Source organism: Leptonychotes weddellii, chromosome 1 (genome assembly GCF_054177405.1).
Source record: "Leptonychotes weddellii isolate Sample4059 chromosome 1, ASM5417740v2, whole genome shotgun sequence".
In the NCBI taxonomy this organism is placed as follows: domain Eukaryota; kingdom Metazoa; phylum Chordata; class Mammalia; order Carnivora; family Phocidae; genus Leptonychotes; species Leptonychotes weddellii.
The window spans coordinates 149,711,709-149,735,927 of record NC_138369.1 but is presented as its reverse complement, the minus strand read 5'-3'; the positions used below and the strand labels follow the sequence as shown (position 1 = coordinate 149,735,927).

Below are 24,219 nucleotides of genomic sequence, written 5' to 3'. Positions count from 1 at the left end.
ACACAGAAAAAACAAACACTGTATGATCTCATTTATAAGTTTAGATATATCTCAAACAAAAACAAAACCAAGTTCATAGATATAGAGAATAGATTGGTGGTGGCTGGGGGCACAAAGGGAGACCAAGTGAGTGAAAGGGGTCAAAAGGTACAACAAACTTCCAGTTATAAAATAAACAAGTCATGGGAATACAATGTACAGCATGGTGACTATAGTTAATAATAATGTACTGCATATTTGAAAGTTGTTGATTGAGATCTTAAAAATCTTCATCACAAGAAAAAAAATTTTTGTAAGTATATATGGTGACAGATGTTAACTAGACTTCTTGTGATAATTTCTCAGTATATACAATACCAAATCATTATGTTTTACACCTGAACCTAATTTGTCAATTATATCTAAATTTAAAAAAACACAATCTTGTAGGGGATATTCGTAATCTATGGGAATATAAATTGCATTTTAGACATACAATATATATTGTTCTGGATCATTATAAATAACTTTATTCAAATTTTTAGAATCGATTTTCCCCATGGTATAAAAGTGAGAAATTTCAGATTAAGAAACTGATGATTAAATTTTGACCTAAACTTGCTGAGATAAAATTACCATCAGTTTAGTAACTGAAACAGTGTCATGCTTTTATTTTTATCTATGTTTAATAGAATAGGTCAAAATTCTTACCAGGCTCTTGTTAGAAATTGCTTCACTAGATTAAGACAGTGGAAAAGTGAAATTTAGTGATGAAAAATCCTTTCAGCTCTATCTTTTCAGGATTCATCTCATTCTCCTTTAGAGGCCACAGCTATGGAATTCTAGGAGTCACGTGAAGACTCAATTCCCCAAAGGACACAAAACAGGAAATGCCCCTTAATGATTAAAAGATGATCATGACTATAGGAGAGAAGTGTGTGTATCGAGGGTACTGTGTCATAGTCTTAAAATTTTGCCACTTCTTTAGTTTTTTTATGTTGGGAATTGTCCCTTCTAAGGAAACATTTATTAGGTACGATAAAGAGATGAGTTTGGTAACATCTTTTTAGTTACTGACAGCTTTGTTAAAACATTATACCTCTACAATTTTCCTGCCTGCCCCCTGCCCCCAAATAAAACAAAACAGAAAACAAAACCACAGGACCCGCACTTAGACCAAGGTTTTCAACCTAGCACTAAATCTTAGAGCAATCCAGAACTTTAGTGGTGATTGAGCCCCATTTGTTATTAGCAATTGAGACAAACCTCAGAAAGGTTAGATAAATTATCCAAGACCACTCAGCATGTTATAAAAGCAACTGACAAAATTTATAAAACCTACTACTCTGTACTAGGGTTTAATTAGATTTTATTCATAATCTTCACAACCCTCCCAAAAGATTATTCTGTATTTTACATGAAAGAAATGAAGCAGAGAAGTTACATGACTTACCCAAAAATTTCCGCCGTTAGTTGTTTTGAATTTGAACCCAGGTCTGCCTGGCTCAAAAGTACATACATACTCTTTCCCCACATCATGCTGCTTCTCTGGGTAGAGATGGACCTGTCCTAGAATGAACACGTTAGCATTCTGGGCCAGGCTCCTTCCAGTGCAGGCCATCTACAGAGCAGTTAGTACTGTGTCCTCCTGCTAGCGAGCTCAGAAATCACTCTAAGGAACCAGCAGCAAGACGGCGACTCGGGAGAGCGGCAGAGAGACCCCTAACTTCGGGCGAGGAGCTCGCCCTATTAGAGCAGTGAGTGTGAGAGTTAACAGTTGTGAGAACAAGACAAGAAATTTGCCCTCTTAAATCCCGTTGAGTCCTAACACCTGGTTGGAAGACTAATTCTTTAGTCAGATTTTGTGGTAGTGATAACTATAGGATTTATTTTCAATTCAAGCTTTTCTTGCAGTAAGAATACTGAAATAACTCCTTAACTTGCACTACATAACTGATGGAATAAAACTCTTTCCTGCCCATGTGATACTGATTAAAGTCTTTTTAGATGTCAAGTGAACATCATAAAGTGTGAGTCTATAAAGATTCAAAGTCAGAAAATTCTCATGTTTTACTTTATTGGACATTTGCAAAATTACCAACAGCTCAATTTAAAAGTAACAAAGCAATGGCTGGATGTGTAAACCAGAAATGAGAACATTCATGGTATGGGTTTAAAAAAAGGATATAGGAATCTAGATCTACTAAATATGAATCATGTTTTATCACATCATTGCAAGACTCTCATGGCCATTAATAATTATTCATAGTCACCTGGGATAATAGTACTTTTTCTACTGCTCCAATTAATCTAAAATTTTAGAAGATATTGCTGACATAAATTTTTTGCAGAAGTTCTATATAAATCATATTTTCCAAAATAGCAAGAGGGACTATTTTTTTCAGTTTTATATGTAAGACCAGTATGTAACTTTTGAAAATGCCTCTTTCAATAGATAGACCAATATTAAAATAAATACAGAAATACTTACAAGTGATTACTCAGGAAGAAAGTTTTAGTCCACCAGTCACTAAATGCTAACTTGAATATTTCTGAATGATCAACAGCTTCTCATTTCAATGGTGGAAATCTTTTAAACATATCATACAGGTGAAATGTGTCACAATGTGGCACTTAATATTGTTTAGAAAATGAAAATAAGTTTGTCTGGGTCTAGCTTAGTGTAACTGAACAACTACTATCTTATTACAGAAGAAAGTAAGAGGAGAGGCTTTAAGTGATGATTTTTTTCAAAAAGGAATAATTCTTTGCTATTGTAGAGTAGCTTGCACTCAAGGGATTTCAACTCATCACTTGATAATCATGAATTCACAAATGCACCCACAGCACATCTGTGAAAAATAGACATTATTGCTATTTTGCAGATGAACAGAATTGAGACTTGAGATCATACTGGTAAACTGGTGGGAGAGAGAATTGAGACACAAATTTCAAGTGTATAGTTTGTGACACTCAGTATAATGGTTCCTCAAAGATAGCTCAAATCCTAATCCCCAGAACCTATAAATATGTTTGGTACTATGACAAAGGAGAATTAAAGTTACAGATATAAATATGGTCGCTAATCAGCTGATCTTAAAATAGGGAGAGCATCCTGGATTATCCAGCTGGGCTCAATATAGTCACGAGGATCTTTTGAAGTAGAAGGGGGAGGCAGAAGATGAATTCAGAACGATGTGGAATGAGAAACACTTGACTCACTCTTGTTGGCTTGAATGTGGAAGGGGAATGTGGCAGCCTCTAGAAGCTGCAAAAAGCAGGGAAACAGATTTTTCCCTCAGAGCCTCCGGGAGAGTATGTAACCCTGCCCACACCTTGATGTTCGCCCAGAGAGAGCCAGTTGGGCCTCTGACATACAGAACTGTAAGATAATAAATCTGTGATGTTTTAAGCCACCAAATTCGTGGTAATTTGTTATAGCAACAATCAAAAATTAATAGCTGCTTAATCAATTAGGAGCAATTAATATAAAACAGTCATTAAGAAAGACTATAAATAATAAACTAAAGCAACCAAAGAATAATTTAACTTGGAAATGCAAGTCCATTTTGAAGTAAAAAAAGTAGAAACACACAGATTCTTTGGCATAAAAAAGATGGAAAAGGAAAGATGTGAGAGGATTTTTTTTTTCCTCTTCCACTGGACTACTAGAAGAGAAAGGAAATTATAAAAAGAACACATTTATCTAAAGGATGAGGTAAGAGTTTTTAAAAGTCTACTTGGAATAGCCTTCCAGGAGAAGTTTTGGAATCTCTGTCCCTAGAGATAACTTTAAGATACACAGTGAGGTATTTTTTCTACGCTGGATGGCTTAGATATATACTTGCCTGATGACAAGGGCCTAGACGAGACAATCTCTCCTGGCCTCCTCCGGCCAAAATATTCTACACAGACTTGAGTCCATTCAATTCAGCACAATTATTTACTGCCTATTTACTCAATGTAAATCATTTTGCTATGAATAACCAAAGAATAGCATAAACCCTGACTTCAAGAAATTCAGTTTAATAGTGAACCAAGGTAAACAGCCAACACTATGCAGGCTAGGCAGTGAGAAGAATCATAAGGGTTGGGTACATGAAATATTGATTAAACCTCATTAGATATGTAAAAATCAATGCACTCTTATTGATCATAAAACAATATTATAGGTCACCACTGGAGACTCTCAGAGCACCAATTTATTACAATGAGAATTTAGGGCGCCTGGGTGGCTCAGTTGGTTAAGCGACTGCCTTCGGCTCAGGTCATGATCCTGGAGTCCCGGGATCGAGTCCCGCATCGGACTCCCTGCTCAGCGGGGAGTCTGCTTCTCCCTCTGACCCTCCTCCCTCTCATGCTCTCTGTCTCTCATTCTCTCTCTCTCAAATAAATAAATAAAATCTTACAATGAGAATTTATCCCAACCTTCCTAAAATTCTATATAAGGAAAATTTAAAAAAATAAACTCTTTATTGTAGAATTTCAGCTAAAAAAGGCAGAATGATAGATTATATCTAGACTGTGTCTAGAATGTATCTAGAATATAAAAATTACCATTTTAGAAGCCCTGTATAAAATAATGGATCTGAGAAATAATCAGCAATGGATCTGGGCAATAATCAGCAATAGATGCAAAAGCTATTAAGTGATAATTTGATGGTGAATTTTATCATGGAGGGATCTGACCGAGATCACCTAAACACACCAAACAGTCTTAACATCACTGAGCATGACATTAGCCATTTATGTGTCTCTTTTTGTGAGTTGTTAGGAAATAATAGTGCCATCTATATTCTTTTTTTTTTTTTTAAAGGAACCAGGGCTCCTTTTTTTTTTTAAAGATTTTATTTATTTATTTGAGAGAGAGAGAATGAGAGACAGAGAGCATGAGAGGGAAGAGGGTCAGAGGGAGAAGCAGACCCCCTGCTGAGCAGGGAGCCCGATGCGGGACTCGATCCCAGGACTCCAGGATCATGACCTGAGCCGAAGGCAGTCGCTTAACCAACTGAGCCACCCAGGCGCCCAGTGCCATCTATATTCTTTCACCCAATAAGCTGTATCCAAATTTAGCACAGCTTCCAAATCGATGTATTTTTTCATGGGTAATACAGGACAGAGAGGAACCAGTCAAATGCAGAATGTGGACCAGGATGTATGAGCCAAGTATTCCAGCAAATCAGTGACATTTAAGAAGGGAGGAAAGAGAGAATTGTTATAGGACAAAAGAGACTTGAGACATAACAACCAAATGTAACATGGATACCTTGTTCGGATCCTGATGCAAAAAAGAAACAACTCGAAGAAGGCATTTTTAAGATCAGCAGAGAAATTTAAATATGGACTAGGTATCAAATGATATGGTAAGATTATTATTATAACGAGATAAAGGCACGGCATTACTCAAAATATTTCTCATCTGTTAGAGATGCATACTGAAGTGTTCGCAGACTTAAAAACACAGTATCCAGTTATGCTTTAAAATCCTGTAATAAAAAATTATGTGTATGAAGAATACATGGAACAGGATCAGCAAAACAGTGATCTGTTTTCAAGGTGCATGATGAAACATGAGGGTCATTGTAATATTTTCTCTCCTTAGATGTTTGAACTTTCCATAATAAAAAAATTTAAAGGACGACAACAACAGTAAGTAAATAAAAGTATGCTGGGTCCATCTGATTATCCCTCATCACTGAGCTACTGAAACCTTCGTATATTTATACCAGAATTTTTCTTTCCTTTTTTGCACACATTTTTCACTAGCAATCTGACTTCTTGCCCTTTAAGATTGAACACTTTTCACCTCTGATGGAAAGGAAGTTTACAATTGACCAAATTCTCAATCGAAATAACCAAGGGGAAAAACTATCATAAATAAAATATTACTTCTGATGCTCAATAAATAAAGGAGCAGTGGACCTACCTCTGTTTGTGTATGGGATGAGTATATAGCTTCCAGGCATTTTTTGTAGTAAAGAGTGAATGTGGTGGGGGAATATTTGCAAAATTTCAAATTCTTTGGTTTACATGGTTAGGGTTGGTGTTGTAACATTGGTCAAAAGTGCGTAATTCTCAAATTTTTTTTGGCAACAAACTGTAATGTGTTTGTTTTAAAACAATTATCTTAGGTAAAATCTAGTCTAGACGTTTAATTAATAATGTTACTCTCCTGTCTGATTTTAGAGTACAACAGACTTCTCTATGAGGAGGAAGGGGCTGCAGGACAAAATATATTTCTCTTCAAATGTTCCCTGCTTATACGCATGAATGCTGGATCTGATCTACAATAGGGCAAGTGACAGGGTTAAACATGGCAACTTCATGGAAGGCTCTTCAGCAATAATCCTAGCAGTGGAGCAAAATACAAATCTCATCTGATACATCAGAAAGCCTTTGAACGCATTCATAATAGATGATCCCCTTTTCAAAAATATTATCCTTTTTAAAAAAAGGTTTTATTTTTGCAAATAATTTTTCTGGACAAGGCTTAAAGATGCTTACATCCTCAAATTACATTGTTAATGGGATTAAAATCATTTCCAAAGAAATGTAAAATTTTATCATACCTGCAAAAGCTTTTAATTTTTTAATCTTTTTAAATTTTAAAAAATGTAATATATTTTATTTTCTTTTTTAAAGGTAGCTTCTCATGAAGTTGTTATTTTCCACGAGAAGAATGTAAAGACAGAACAGGGATGGGCACCTGGGTGGTTCAGTCAGTTAAGTCTGCCTTCGGCTCAGGTCATGATCCCAGGGTGCTGGGATCGAGGCCTGCATCGGGCTCCCTGCTTGGCAGGAAGTCTGCTTCTCCCTTTCCCACTCCCCCTGCTTGTATTCCCTCTCTCGCTGTCTCTCTCTCTCTGTCAAATAAATAAATAACATCTTTAAAAAAAAAAAAAATGGAGGAAAAGTAATCCAAATAAACAGGCTATGTTACAGAGATCTAAACCAGGCACTTTAACTTACTTTTCCTTAGGCAGTTTAAGTTCTCTGGTCAAGGATTGTAAGGATAACGGCAATGAAGGTGATTATCTCTGTGGTACACGCGAGTTTGCATTCTGTATTGTTTTCACACAAAGCACTGCGCTATCTAGGTTACAACAATTATGTAAATGATTTGTAACTTTGGCATTTGGTTTGGCTGAGATGTAGAAGAAAGCGTGCTTGCCTTCAAGATTTACAGTTCACGCGGTACCCATTACCTGTTACCCCTCTTCTTCCCACGCCTGAAACCCAAACATCTTACCGACCACAGCCTCCGTGAATTTCCCTTCCGCTGGAAGAGGGAAGTACTGATTTGGTGACAAGTTGCTGCCATATCCCAGGAGAAAACCTTCTAGTTTTACATTTGGATTTGGACGTAGGAACTTCAAGAGGATGGAGTCGCTTGTGGTATTGATGTGGACTTTCAGGCTTGGCCTTTTACCTAAAGATGGGAACACAAAATACAGGGCTGTTATTTTACCACTTCAGCATCCCAGGGCAAATTCGGGGCAAAGGTTAGTTGCTAGAGGCACTGTTATTAGAAAGCATGCTATCTACTTAGCTACTCAATATTCCAACACATACACCCAAACTGCTAAAGCACGGGTAATTTTGAGATCCAAAAACCCAAACTAAATAACACAGAAAGCAGTACAGAACACAAAGTAAAATCTTAGGGCTTAATATTTGGTAATTTATTATTGAGTAGGTAGATGGGATTTAAGGCTATTTTGGTTATCCAATAGTCAAAACCTTCATTGGATATATACTGTCTGGGAATGTTCAAAGGATCTGAAATTTCTTATTAGTAAATTTAACTACTGCACTTTGAAAACCCCAGCCTCATCAATGCTGCCCTCCAGCTGTATCCCCAAAAGACAGAAATTGATATGTAGAGTTGGAAACAAAGGGACATGGGTTGGGGGGGGGGTCAGCTTAGGGAGAATAGGGAGTTCTGAGAGAGTTGATAAATGGAGGAGAAAGATCTTTAGGTCTATTTGGGGCCCGCAGGGTCAATGAGACAACTACATGGAGATGACCCACAGGAGGTTGAATAATCAAGTGTGATGCTCAGGACTAGAACACAGATCCATCTGGACGTCATCAGTTTCTAAATAATCATTGGATGAACTTTCCCAGAGAGATTGTGCAGAATGAGGAGAGAAAACTTAAACTTTCAAGGCTTTTTTTTTTTTTTTTTTTTAACTATGTAGGCCACAGGGGCAGATTATCACCCTAACCAGAAGTCTTGACCAAGCAGTGAGTAAACAACATTGTCTTTTGTCTTTGGGACCAGAAGGAGTGGAGTTCAAATGCCAGCTCTGTAACTTAATTATCAGTGGGGTCTCTGGCTACTCACTGAACATACTTGACCCTGAATTTCTTGATTTGTAAATTATGAATACTGGATAACAATGTCCACTTTGATGGGTTGTTTACAAAGATTAATGCAAATGGCACTGTCTAAAAGCTGGCACATAGTAATTGCTCAATAATTGGTTACTTAATGAAGACCATCCATAACCTTTTAGCCACAAGACAGAAATCCAAAATGGCTTTGTAAGATTTTTTGTAAATTCATATTAAACTAATTTGGTAACAAAACCCAATCTGAACCATATGAGGCCACTAAGTAGTTCTCAAATCTCACTGAATAGTCTGTGTAATTATTCACATGTTTAATTGTAGGAATATTAACATGTTTAATTAAGGGGTGCTAGCCAAGCCTCCACTGAAACGGTCTAGACAACCTAGTACATTTCTAAAATCCAAAGATTTTCTGAATTCTAAAACATGTCTGGCCCCAAAAGTTTTAGATACGAGATTGTAGATCTCAATTATTTTCTTTCTTTATTCTACAGAGATTTAATATTTTTAGAATATTTTACCCATTGGAAAGATGGCATTTATTAATTTAGTAATCCACATTTGATTTCTCATGATTCAAAGATTTATATTGCATTAATACCAGTCAGTACCTCTGAACAGCATGGCTTCCCCAAGTCATCACAATAAATTTATATTATTCCAGTCAAAATTAGCCTGGCCTGCCTTAATATAGCTACATAAAAGGATTCCAATAGGCCTTCGAAAAAGTACAGAGAGCCCCTTCTTGGATACCAAGTTGTGGGAACCACTGTCTTACCTCAGCTGCCAATACTACTATTTCCAGGTATGTACATAGTTCTTTATACTTCCAAGAATTTGATGAAATTTCCATAAACTTCTAGATTCTCAAATTGCCATTCCTACATTTCTGGCAAAATTGAAATCCAGAGATATTAGGTGGTTTATCCAAGTCCAAGGAAGATTCATCTCATCTAGCTCACCTAGTGCAATTCTCTCATATCACAAACAATGAAATTGAGGGCAGCCAGTTCTCTCTGTCACTCTGCAAGTTAAGTGCAAGGTCAAAACTGGATCTCAGTTCACACCAAGCTGAACTTCTTGCTCTGTTTTTATTTATTTTTCAAAAAAATTTTTTAAAGATTTTATTTATATCTGATAGAGAGCGTGCACGTGCGCACAAGCATGGGGAGCGGCAGGCAGAGGGAGAGGGAGAAGCAGGCTCCCTGCTGAGCAAGGAGCCCAACGTGGGGCTCCATCCCAGGACCCCGGGATCATGACCTGAGCTGAAGGCAGACGCTTGACCAACTGAGCAACCCAGGCGCCTTCCTGCTCTGTTTTTATTGAGAATGTCATCATTAGCTAATAGAGTAAGGAGTGGCCAACCCCCCAGACCATAATGCTCAAATTGATGCTAACTGCTAATGTTTTGTCCCAATTTCGTTAGCTTTTGATGAGGGGATTTATACTTCAGCTATAACATAGATTTTGTCCAAGCCAATTTTTCTCTTCTTAGTTAGGTGCCTAGATTAACCCTAGAGTCACTCCACTACCTTCGAATGTTATTAGGTCCCAGAGTAAATTAAAACACAGCTGGCCTGTTTCCAACCCCTTGTTGGGAAGCAGAGAATAAGGAATCTTGGTGTACTTAGGCTACACTCATTTTTAACTAAGAGCCAAGAGTCACAGCATCATCACATTAGACCTTTGCTCATAGATTTTGGCCTGATGTACCACATTACTCTTCCACTTGGAAAGTGGAAAGGATCGTGGCACCAAGTGAGGAAAAGGAAGACTGTAAACAGAATTACTGACCAACAAAAGTGGAAGTGTTCTCATTTCCTCCACATGGGAATTTTCATGACTCCAGTCTTTTTCCCTTTCGTTCATGATTTATGTCAGCAAATACATCAAGATCATGTAACTTTTTGAATGAATTGGCATCTAGCTGACCTACTTTCTCCAAAATTCTAATTCATACTACTTTCTGGAGCTAAACTTTTAAAAGTCTTGAAAAAGAGAGAAAGATGCACACAGACAAATCATACCTCAAAGCAGCATCACAAACTTAATATTTTAAGACTATCATCCCAATTGCTTATTTGAAGCTCGAAATTCATGTCCCTTCATTATCCTGGCACACATTACTTCTTCCTTTATTACTTCTCAACATGTCTTATTTCTTTTTGGCCAGTATAATCTTCTCACATTCTGCAGTGCACTTTCACCTATGCTCACATTGTCACCCAGTATGGATTCCTTCTATCTTATGTTTGTCTTCTCTACACCCCTTCACCCACTCAATCACTACACCATTGGTCTTTTCAGTGCTCAGCAAAAAGGTTAAGCAATTTTTGCCCTTTCAATCTGATTAAGTTTGTCAAGCATTCCTTCAAATGAATGTTTGGACTAGTATTAAATTTTACACTCCTGGACAATTCTCCTGATATTTTAGGGTATATCTCCATGCATCCTATAATAATTTTTAATCTTTGATAAGTTATTCTTCATCCTGAGTAATTCTAGTTTAATGGTTTGGAACACTAGTCATGTGATGACAGTTCTCTTTCAATGTTAGCATGAAAACCTCTGGTGAATGCCATAAGGTAGAGTTAATAGAAAAATAATATAGCATGATACAAGCTTAACTAGGAAAACATTTATAAGCAAAATGGCAGATATGTTGCCCAGAAAAGCCCAGGAGTACAGAGTAATAAAAGTACTAGAAAAACATTTTATTGTGTCTTGTGAGAAATAAAGCCTAGGCCAATCAAGAGTGAGACAAAATAAAAAATCTGAACGTTCCAGGAAAACACCACCATTATGGCTGAGAAAAAGATTGCACATTGGTAAAGTAGAACTTTGGATCTAGGACAGTTGTTTCTAATCCTCTTTTTGCAACATCCTAGGGTGTCTCTAAATAGTTCAAAAGGGTGTTGTGAAATATTAAAAGAAAAAAAGTCTTTCAAAATCAAATTAGAATTAATCCTCTTTTAATTTTTAAAAGTAAATACATGCCCTGTAGCATTAAATCACATGTCTGTGTTTCAATAAAACTATATAGTTGACCCTTGAACAATATGGGGGTTGGGGCATTGACCCACCATACAGACAAAAGTCTGCGTATAACTTTTGACTCCCCAAAACTTAACTACTTATAGCCTACTACTGACTGGAAGCTTTACTGATAACACAGTCAATTAACACGTATTTTGTCTGTGATATGTATTCTATATTTGTATTCTTACAATAAAGTTAGCTAGAGAAAAGAAAATGTTAAGAAAATCATAAGGAAGAGAAAATACATTTACAGTACTGTATGTATCAAAAAAAATCTGTGTATAAGTGGACCAGTGCAGTTTAAACCCATATTGCTCAAGGGTCAACTGTACTTGTAAAAATTGGCAGTTGGCTGGATTTGTCCACCAGGTCATAGTTTACCAACTCTTGGTCAACATCATTAGTCTTCAGGGAAATGCAAGTTAAAATCACAGTAAGATACCACATACCCAAGAATGGATAAAATTAAAAGACTGTCAATAACAAGTATTAGGCAGGGTTTGAAATAATTGGAGCCCTCATACACTTTTAATGTAAATGTTAAGTGGTGTGACCATTTGTGAAAACTGTTGGACAGCTACCAAATAAACTATCAGTTTCATTCCTAGGTATTTTTTGAGAAAACATGAAAAATAATGCCATGCTAAGACTTGTATGCAGATACTCAAAACAGCACCAAACTGGAAATAGCCCAAATGTCCATCAATAGTTAAAGGGATAAACACATTACAGCTAACCCATACAATAAGGTAGGACTCAGCAACAAAACAAGACAAGTTACTTATGTAATTTAACATGGTTGAATCTCTTGTCTGGCGTGAGATCATGCCACTTAGTGTGGGCAGGACCTTCCTCATCGCTGAGTAGTATGCCTTTCTCAGAGATGAAAGGCTTTCCTCTGATTCAGTCCTCTTGCCATTACAGCAACTGGTGAGATTAGTTTTAATAGTACCTAATATTATTATTCACATTCAACAAATGGTACATATATAAAATCAGCAAGTCCTTTTTAGGCATTATTATCTTCCCAGAACTGACAGTTCAAAGTTTCAAATGTATTCTTTATTCCTCTTACACAATGGATTGCAGGTGGAAAATATTCCGATGGCTTTATGGTCACATCTTCAGTTTATATATTAAGCAGGGCAGTTACTGTCTGACAACGCATTCAAAAGCTTCCAAAAACCATGTTTGATGGCATAAATTGTATTTAATTGAACTGTGATGTTAAGTTATACAAACCATAATTTTAACATAGGACTTGGCAATAATTTAACATATGCTTTAATTCTTAGAGAGCCAAAAAGAGATCATATAACAGCAAAGGACTCCCTGTTCTGGTACCATGATCCAAGGAAATGTGTTAGAAGGGGAAAAATAATCATATGGAGATTCATTAATTTTCCTGTGGCAGCCACAGTATGAAGGGAGTGGCCAAAGCCAATTATACAAGAATCTTCAGTTGTTTCTGATCCTTAAATAGAAATGTGTTGTCTGTAGTCTATAGCATGGCTTTTCTTACCAAAAACAGCAACAAACTGAAAGCCAGTGATATGAGTGGAAACTTTCCATAGCAGAGAGAGCATGGGAGTTTTAGTTAAATATTTTAAGGAGAATAAAGATTAAATATTTCCATCAATTAAAAACAATTAGACATTATAAAAACTACTTCCACCAGTGCTGTAACAGCAAGATGCTTGTACAACATTCCATTAGAAGAGAGTCTGTGCAAAGTGGTTATGAAGATAAAGAAAGGCATGGCCCATTCTGCAGTGACATGATGGCATGCCAGACAACTGCTTTGTCGTGGTGGTGTATATACAGAATTATAATTAAAAGCACTCACAAAGTAATTCCTAGAAAAATACTTTTAAAATTCCAATTTATTGTATTCCATCAATTATCAATCCCATATATCTCATGGTATCCAGGCTCTCTGGCTCCCAGAATGGAATTCCTTCTCAAAATCCACAGATTCTCTGTCACTCTCTTCCCAACTCTTTGGGAATGAAGTTCTACCAAGGCCCAATGGAGAATTAATGACAGCTTGCAAAGAGTTGTGTGCAGTAAACATGTAGTAGCTCTACTACATGTCTTCCAGAAACAGGGATGCCACTGACAGTTGTTTGAATTGGGCACTGCAAAACGCTAAATGGCATCATTCAAACCATCTTTTATTTATGGCCCTATACATTAACCACACTCACAAAGACCATGCAGAAATAGTTGCTACTTATGAAAATGGGTGATTTGATAAGGGTAACTAACTTGAAATTCTCTAAACTCTTCCCATAGGCCTCAGGCTGCTCCTGCCCACCCTTCTTACTTCATGCCTTGGATTTCTATCTTCCCTGCCTTCTGATTCTGCTGACACTGGTAATAAGGGATATGGGTGGCAGAATGCCTTTATGTAAAGAAGATAGGAGCTCAGTCACAAATATTTTGGACATTGTGCTTTCTAGAAGTCCAATGCGCTATCCATTGCGCTATGGAGCCACCTGGACATTGTGCTTTCTAATGTACAAATGAAATTGCTTCACTCAATGTACACAATTCAGGTGATGAATCAGAAATCTAAATAAGAACAACAGATTAAAAGAGATTTGGGGCATTCAGGAAATGGTGAATTAATAGCACCCAGTTTTAGAGATGAACAGAAGGCAGCCCTACTTGTGTTTTATTAACTCAAATCTAAAAACATAAGGGGAAAATCCTGATGAAAATAGGTTAGATTATATATAAAATGAGACTTTTATAAATCTACAGAAAAAAAAATGTCATTTTTTAAAAAGTGCAGAAGTTGGGTAAAAGTCCCATAAGCCACATGAACAGCTGCCAGAGTGGGAATGGGGGCCCTTAAAGAAACTCTGACCTTGACTTTACACATACACGATCAACGTGAGCAGGAAGCTCAACCTACAGCCTTTTGTGCTCTTTGCTCTAGTGCAAGCAGAACAACATGTTCTCTTTGCAGTGCCTCGTGGGGAGTTTGCACCGGAAGACATGTCCCTGCATGCAACGCGTGCTTTCGGAGGTCAGGAAATAAAAAGTCCCGGTTCACTTGAAGAGCTCCCTTTATAAAGCCACGCCCAGACAATTGCCATTGAGCCATAACTCCCAGGTGTCTGCTAGTTACCTTTTTATTAGGATATTATGGTTACCAAATACCTGGAGAATGTTTGCCATTGAATTTAGAAAGAAATGACATTTTGCTAGAAATCTGAGAGGGAAAATGTTTTCTTCCTAACGGAGCACTTTATTTCTGTTTGCCCAGCTGTTTGTATAAGCGAGGTCCATTTCAGCTAAAACAACCACAGTTTCCCACCTTGGTCAGAATTCCCAGTGCCCTGAGTCCTCAGGCCAGTACTTCACTGCCTGGTGACTTTGGATGACTGAATGAGACAGACTGAACCTGCCAATGTTGACATTTCAGCACCACTTGGCAAGACTAATAGTTTTACCAAAGGAGCAATAATTTCATTACCTACCTTGTAACCCAACCAACAGCCAAGCAGGAAAATTACTTTTCATAGACTACCTTCTAAGTCAACAGCCTTTCATTCTTTGGGAAAAATCTCATCCTGAGACATACCTTCAATCTAACTCTCCTAAAATTACCCTTTAAAGACTGGAGCATGTTGAGGCTGGGGGGCAACCACATGCAACCAACCAATAACCACATATTTGCTATAAGGGAAGGGGGGGCAGTGACACGATTAACTTCAAACAACAAAATCTAAATAAATTCTGCATTTGCCTTGGGAAATGTGTATAACCATTCATCTGCTTTTCACTTTATTCATTCACTACTAGATACTAGGCATTAGTGATACCAATTCAAATATGATCTCTCACATCACAAAGATTAAGCAGTCTAGTAAATTAGGCAGATGGGTAAGTCAATGATTTCAGTACAGCATCATTCCTACAATTAGTACCATGTGGCTATAACCGAGGAACTCTAAATCTGATGGAAGACAGATAAAGGATGTACAAAGACAGTGTCCCCTTAGCTTTGTTAAGCTAGTCACAAAAATTGTTTTTACTACATGAAAATATGCCAAATGCAAGTAGGGAAGTAGATCTCAAAGTCTACTTTGTAATACTTTTCCTACCACTTTAGGTAATTGGTATATTCTTACTATTTTTAAATATATATAAAATAAAAAGAAGAAATCATACAGGCTAAGAGACTTAACAAAACTCATTTCTCTTCTTTTTGTGCTTTTTCTGATTTTTTGTGAAAACACTGGAGTTGATCTGCTTACATTCTCTTGCTATGTAAAGTAAGGAGTGATGGTAATTGATGCTCCTGATGGAAGGTAGGATAGGCTCCAGGCCAGGATTCTTCAAAGAATCACTCCCTCCCCACTTAGAGTATCAGCATCACCTTGGGAACTTGTTAGAAGTACAATTTCTCAGACCCCACTCCCAGACCTCTTGAATCAGAAACTTTGGGATGGAGGCAGCAATCTGTATTTTAGCAAACTTGGGTAATTCCAATGCATACTCAGCTTTGAGAACCATTACTCTTTGAAAATTCAGTGCATCAAAAATAAAATTCATAGGCCCAATTTCTTTTGAAAGAGATTTACAGGTATACAGTATCAGAGAAAAAAAAGACCTCAGTTGCCAAGTTATTAAATTTCCTATCACGAGAATTTTACATATATTTTGATCTGTGAACAAACTGTGAATTAGAGTTTTCCAGAATAAATTCTGGAGACTCGTAAGGTAAAATGTTTAATAATATTTGGAAAATTTCTCTGACTTACAGCATCAGTTATAGGTCTTTATAGGTCTTTAACCAATCTATTTAAAGACTTAGAAGTATGAGGAGCTAATATTTTATTATAAAAAATTTCAAACAGAGAAATATTTCAAGAATTGTGCAGTGCACATCCGTAGAACCACCACCCAGAGACAATGATGTAAATCTTACTATATTTCTTTCATCATATTTATCTACCTCTCTATCTGTCCATCAATCCATCTTATTTTTAAGTGGATTTCAAAATAAATTATACTTCAGTATTCTTCACTCCTCAACACTTCAGAAGGTATATCATTAACTAGAATTCAGTATATTTTTCTTTTGAGGTAAAACTTATATATAAGAAAATACGTAAATCTTAACTCTACATGGCTGAGTTTTTCAAATGCCATATATCTATGTAATCCAAACCTAGACAAGATTTAGAATATTACCTTCACCTAGAAAGTCTCCTCATGCCTCTTTTCAGTCCATTTCCACCCCATCCTCCAGAAACAAGTTTTGTTCTGATTTTTACTAAACCATAGATTAATTTTACCTGTTCTAGACTTCAGTGAAATTGAATCATATGATATGCACTCTTATGTAAGGCTTCTTGCACTCACCATAATGTTTTGGAAATTTGTCAGTTCTTTGCATACATCAGTAGTAGTTTTGTTGTTATTTTCACTGAGCACTATTCAGATATTATTAAAATCAACATTTTTCCAGGCGCCTGGGTGGCTCAGTTGGTTAAGCGACTGCCTTCAGCTCAGGTCATGATCCTGGAGTCCCTGGATCGAGTCCCGCATCGGGCTCCCTGCTCGGCAGGGAGTCTGCTTCTCCCTCTGACCCTCCCCCCTCTCATGTGCTCTCTCTCATTCTCTCTCTCAAATAAATAAATAAAATCTTTAAAAAAAATCAACATTTTTCCATATTCCCATGTCTTCAGAGTATTCACCTCTCTTAAATTACTGTATTTTATTTTTTTTTTAAGATTTTATTTATTTGACAGAGAGAGACACAGCGAGAGAGGGAACACAAGCAGGGGGAGTGGGAGAGGGAGAAGCAGGCTCCCCGCTGAGTAGGGAGCCCGATGCGGGGCTCGATCCCAGGACCCTGGGATCATGACCTGAGCCGAAGGCAGACGCTTAACCATCTGAGCCACCCAGGCACCCCCCTGAAATTACTGTATTTTAAAATGTTGATTATATTGTAATAAAGTTTTCTCTGAGAAAAAGGGAAAATTATATATACGTATTTTTTCTTTCCAGTTATTTATTTACCTTATACTATTTGCCAGAAAAATAAAACAATACACTGTTATTTACAACAGATGCTTAATTTTTAAGACTTAAATGATTAATAGTAAATGCAGACAAAACTATATAATGATTTCATCTTCAGTGGAATGCTGAATACTAGTCACTGATACTCAAGATCTTGGATATCTTTCTCTCTCACTCCCAGCTAATGGAACACCAGGCACCTTTTGACAACGAAGTGTAATATAGACTTTCCTATGTCTAAGAGTGATTTTTACTGATATGAAAGTGGTTAAGTTTGAACATGTGCCATTTAAAAAATTGCTTGTCCTAACAATCTCAAAATGATCTGGTACCAAAAAACAGATCAACTGTCATTTGGATTATTATCACTCTCCTGGTCAATTTCCCAAAAGGACCAATACTCCTTTTTTTCCACCTACTCTCAGTAACTCCAATTCCAACATACATTAAATTCCACTAACCAAGTAGAAATCAAGTTTAATCAAAGTACTACTTTATCGGACAAAGCAGAAAATGCACAACTTCCACCAGCACTGTAGGAATTCCTCCACATACAAGATTACATATTTCCATTGTGAAAACATTGTCCCAGGGAGTAAATCAGAAATACTCCTGATAAAAATGAAAATTTTGCCATCTTATAAAAAACTGTGAAGCACTAACAAAACTTTCTTAAATAAATCTGGCTTTTACTTATTTATTTTTGCAGTCTCACAAATAAAAACAAGAGATACAGCTAGAACAAATGGTTTCATTTGCCATCATTGTTTGGACGTTTGAAATCTTCATGAATTTTAGTTTGTTTGGTTAATAAATACCCAGTGCTGATGATATACAGCTGCTTATTTTGAGATTTCACAGCATCAAAAGCCTTCCATAAGCTAGAAGAAAATGGCTAAACCATCATGACAGTTTGATCAGGTGGCCTCATGAACAAGGCAGAGTAGTAGGTCACGAGACTTACAAGGCTCTAGGAAGAGCCACCTGCTAACAACCCCATAGTAAGTCATACCATTTTAATATGTTGTAGAACAAACAGAGGGGTTCTGACATCAACTTTGCCTTTCACTGTGTTTGACCTGGGTCACTTGTCCTCTCTGAGGATCACCTTTCTCCTCTGTAGAATGAATTAGAGAATCCCAAATCCATTTTCAATCTCATATTCAAGGATATCTCTAACATTTCATCCAGACAAAATACTATATTCCTATTAAAATGAAGGAAAATAAATCATAAAATGAATTTGTTTATAGAAATACTATCCTAATAATTTCCAGATATTTATTTTTTACACAACTCCCAAAATCTACCTCAAATATGAAAAAGAGAATACTTTCATAGACATATGGAAAAAATGTGTGTGACTGTCACAAATATTTTTTATAGCTTTTGTGAGGTATATATATTCACACAACATAAAATTCACCTATTTTTAAAAATTCAGCAATTTTTGGCAAACTTTTAGAATTTACTAAATCTATCACAATCCAGTTTGAGAACATTTCCATCACTCTAAAATGTTCTCCTGTATCCATTTGTAGTCAATGGGCATACCCTTACCTCCCACACTTAGCTCCAAGCAACCACTGGTCTGCTTTCTGCTTTTGTGGTAATTTAATATAAATGGATTCATTCAGCATGTAGTCTTTGTGTCTGGCTTCTTTCACGTGGTATAGTGTTTATGAGATTCATTCATCCATGGTCTATCATTAGTTCATTCCTTTTGATTGCTTGATAGCATTTCACTTTGTGGATCACATTTTGTTTATCCATTTCCTCAGCTGATGAATAGTTGGATTACTTCCAGTTTGGGGTTATTATGAATAATGCTGCTATTATGAATAATGCTACAAGTATTTGTGTGGGCATATGTTTTCATTTTTCTTGGATGAGTACCTAGGTATAAAATAGCTGGGTGGTATGGAACTTTATGTTTAAATTTTTAATAAACTGGAAAACTTTTCCATTTTTATATTATTTTTCAAGATTATAAATATTACTCTTGCTTGAGGACAACACCAAGTTGTAAACATCCAGAAAATGAGCTATATTGTCTTTTACTATCACTAAATATGTTATATAATAAAATAGGTAATTTTAAACTGCGATTTCTATCTTTAGTCATTAATGAAACAAGACCACTTACCTTGTTACAAAAATTATTTAAAATACAGCAACTCCACTTTATGCCAAATGCAAGAAATGAGCTTTTTGCAAAATAGTAAGATGGTTACTGACATTCATAGCAATGACTATGATACAGGATAAGTTACTGAGTTGTCTTCTGTCTCTAGTCATTTCCATATTAAGAATTTTTTACCTTATACAATTTATGCAAATATTTGTCCACCAGAGAATTAACCAGCTCTGGAGAGATTGACTTTATTATTACTCATACCTAAAATTAAAGTGAAATTAGATATAAACTCTGGCCTTGTGAAGCAAATGACTTAGCTATTTATCTATGTAGTCAGAAGAACCTGGCAAACTATAGTAACTTGGGATATATTTTTATTTTAATCATATTTGTCATTGTTTCTTTTCCAATGAATTAAAATTCAAACAGAATTAAAACATTTTGAATTTCTAAAATGTTTTTCAGTATTAATAAAATATGCCTTATTGTTAACTTTTCTGGTAGTTTGTGATTCATGTAGCATTTTCTATGTGAGAAAAAGAAAGTCAACGTGGCTTGAAATCATTGCCTTCCAGTCTGACATTATTAAAATATCCCAGCCTGCATGGTGGATGGGACTCAAGTTTAAGTCTAGGCACTTAAAATAGACTTTATAATATTTATCAAATGTTAACAAAATCTAACTGAATGAACTATTTGGGGTAAAATCTTCTTGACTTAAAATTGTAGAAATAAAAAGAAAGGCTGCCTCATAACTCTTTTTTATGTGACTTTTTTTTCTTTTTCTTGCATTTAGAACTTCAGAGCTGTGACAAATTGCTCCCACTCCATTCCAAATTCTAAACTGGGAGATGAAGAAGTGAGCTTGTTCTTTGAGTATTCGAAGTACTATGCACAGGAGATTGTCCCTTAGACACTGAAAATGAGAATAAGTCAATTCCCACTGGTCACACCATTTCCTAGTGTGGGATGAATCCATTTGGTTGTAAGTAGAGGAAAAGAGGCCAGGAGACAGGATCAAGGACCAAAGTAAGTTGAAGTTGAGATAGTAAACTGTGAGGTAACAGCAGCTCTGAAGCTGAGAAAAAAGAAAAAAAAAATACCTGACAAGACAGCTTATTGGTACCAGGAAATAGACAAAAGGGATACTAGAATAAAAATCCAGGGTTGCACTGCAGAGATGCCCAGTCCTTCCAGAGATCCATGACTCCTATGACCTGAGGAAGTGACAAATATAAAAGGGTGGGTAGGAATTAGTCAGTCTAAGTGTCTGTGTACATCTGGGGTGAGGACAGAGGACAGAAACAGTAATTGGTGCACTTAGAGATGCTAAAGGTCAGTGCAGCTGGGGTGTAATGGGGCGAGGGGGGCACAGTGATGCTTCAAAGGATAGAAGGGGTCGCTGTAGGCCACATTAAAAGATCTATCATTGTTTTAAAAGCAAATCTAAAGTATTTTTCTCCACTAAGCTACATACACACACAAACATACACACAGTTTGAGAAATGAATAATACAAAATTTAAATCTTAGACAGTTCTAAAATTTATCCACATGGTAGAAATCTCATCTCACATGCCCTTAGCAACAAGCAACTCAAGTAAAATGCTCAGAGCAAAATTTGTTTTGAGTAGGAAAAAATATGCTCTTTTTAATAAAAGAAATCAAAGATATTTTATACTTTTATAAATAGTTTTATTTACAGTTTACATGGAGTTTAAATGGAGTGCAATTAATACAGACCCCTCCTGCAAACATCAGATGTGTTATTAAAATCAATTGTTATTGCAACCAACTCAGCCAGATTTATTTGTGAGTCAAGGAAATAAAAGCTTACTTCTCTTAAAAAAGCAAACAAAAAAGGCAATTGTTATTAATTCTATTCTTCAGCCAAAAGCTAAATGAAAACAAAACAACTGGCTCTAATTGACTCTCTTGGCAGGAACAGCCTGAGAAGTATGCTGCTTACAACTTACTGTAATTCTGTGTTGCCCAAATTATTCCTTTATTGCTCTCCATCCCAGGCTGGTAGCACATTTCCTATTCTGTTGCCTGGCATAGTTTCACCTCCTTTCTACCTACCCCCATAATAATCCCTGCATGGACTTTTTAACTTAAAAATTATACAAATAATACACACTTATTCTAGTTAACAAAATTAAAGAGTTGCAGAGATAAAATTTGTTCTAAAAATTACCCATTATCTAATACATGGTGATGACTTTGGTAAAGATTTTTAATATCTCCTTCCAGATATTTTTTTCCTGGGTATGATAAATATGACAGCTTACAAAGATAGGATTATATTTTAAGTGATGTTTTATAACCTGCACTTTCCTTAACATAAATATACTTCTGTATACCCATTTTTACTGACCATACTATCTTTTAATTATTCATAAGAATCTTCCTTTGATAGTAGATAAACATGCCATTTCACCTCCGTGAGTTAGTAGAGTTTATCATTTCAATAATTTCACAATTGACTTTATTTTGGCAAAATCTGGTATTCGTTTTAGAGATGAGGACTTGATCTTATAAAGTTTGTATAATTAGTTTGAGCCTAGCTTTTTTTTAAATCACTTTTGAGATCTGTCATATTTAATCCATTGACAATTGAATAAACTCACTGTGTTGTTCATGAGATTATTGCTAACATTTTCAGGCTGTGGGGGTGACAACATTTCTATGTCCCTGAGATTCTCTGCCTGTTCCTATAAGGAGTGGTATTTTAGGGAGAGGGGACTGTATAGTGGGAAGATACGGGGTTTGGAGCCAGAAAACCTGTGTCCAAGTCCCAAGTTAAACCCACAATTGCCCTAATTATTTAAATAGTTAATGGCTGAATGCCACATTTTTCCCTGTAAAATAGGATTAATCCTACATAGCTACCATCTCAGAGTTGCTGGTAAGATTAAGTGAAATACTTTATGAAAACAGTACAACTGTACAACTCAGTGATATTTGTTACTGATGTGTTCCTTTCAATTTGGCTATACTTTGAATTTTTAAAATTCTTTGCATTTCAACTGAATATTCACACCGTAAATATAGACATAACTTACATGTGATTATAAACTACACAAGGACAGGGTCACTGGCACAGAGAGAATATTTAATAAATATTTTTTGAATGAACTAATATATACTTTTCTTAAATAAGTAATATTGTGCTTGATAGGAATCATTGCTTATACACAAATGAGTCTCCTCAAAGAAAATGTATTATATTGGAGGATATAAACTTGTAAGAGTTATTATTCAATACACTCAATAAATTCTACATAGAAGAATAAGCCTCAAGCTGAGCTAATTCAGAGGAATGCCAACTATTAGAAAGGGATGGGTCAGGAATGGCATCATAGAAAAAGTGACATCTGAGCCAGGTCTTGAATGTCAAGAAGGACTTGTCCAGAAAACAGGAGGAAGAGAATGTCAGACTGAGAAAAAGTAAGGAGGTGTGTTTGTATGCTGATGTCTGTGATAATCTGTTCTACAAGACATTGTATAGAGCATGTGTTACCAAAACTTCTTGTTCAAAACAGTCTTTTCATCTACCCTCCAATTTAAAATTAATATAAGATCATAAACATCTGATGCCATTTCATAACATTTCCACATGGAAATCTTTCTTCTGAGTGGGAAGTTATTTTTAAGGGTTCCAAACATCAAAAAATATATTCACTTAATTTCTATCCCATTCCAGGCATCTCCTACGAGTCATTCAGGGTAACCTGACACCCAGTTTCATGAAGCTGGGACAGCATGGCCCGGGGCCATGATGCTAAACCGAGCATGCTAAATTCCACCCACTGAGGATGAAGAGATGCACTTCAGTTCTCTCTAATGAGCAATGGTGGACTAACTCTTAACATTTACCTGTGATAACCACTGTTCACGGAAGAGCAGCTAAAAATCTGTTATTTTCCACAGTAGCATTAGAACAATTTCAATGGTTTCAGTGATTCTAGAAATGTCTGAGACAAGTCTAGTACAGATTGGAGAATTCCATGCTTCAGACATTTAACTTTCCAGTCTCCATAATTTCTCTGTAACATTCAACACATTTGACTACCTCAATGCAGTTGCTTTCACATTTGCATCCATGCATACACGCACCCAGCCACCCATACCCACCTTGGTTTCACTCTTTCACACAATCATATCCTCGATCTGATTTTTCTAAGACACTTCTCCATCTCTCTCCCTTACTTTTCTTCCTCTTCTAGCCCTTATGACTTGGCAATTCATTAAGATTTAATCTTTTGCTCTTTCAGAGAACTCCTTTACACCCAAGTCCTCAATAAGAACAGCGGCTAACTACTATGTAACTTAGCTTACTCTGAAATCTGCAACTCTATTTCTGAATACTCACTCAACTCTAGTCCTCCAGACTTCCTGAACTACTGATACAGTCATTGATGACACCAAAACCCAACCATCACAATCTTCAAAAACCAATTTACTTCGGGGCGGAGCAAGATGGCGGAGGAGTAGGAGACCTGGATTTCGTCTCCTCTCAGGAATTCAGCTGGATAGGGATCAAACCATTCTGAACACCTACAAACCCAACAGGAGATCGAAGAAAGGAATAGCAACAACTCTCTGAACAGAAAAGCGACCACTTTCTGGAAGGTAGGACGTGCGGAGAAGTGAATCCGAGGCGAT

At 36.3% G+C, this 24,219-nt stretch overlaps 1 protein-coding gene across 3 annotated transcripts in view; it reads right to left on the bottom strand.

Annotated features, from left to right (window-relative positions):
- The window catches only part of ABI3BP (ABI family member 3 binding protein), a 242,073-nt gene that overhangs the window by 171,768 nt on the left and 46,086 nt on the right, over nucleotides 1–24,219 (bottom strand). For all 3 annotated transcript variants that reach the window (XM_081797763.1, XM_081797752.1, XM_081797759.1), the window contains exon 2: nucleotides 7,229–7,408. In XM_081797763.1, coding sequence (XP_081653889.1) covers nucleotides 7,229–7,408 — 180 coding nt within the window. The remainder of the gene's footprint in view (nucleotides 1–7,228; nucleotides 7,409–24,219) is intronic.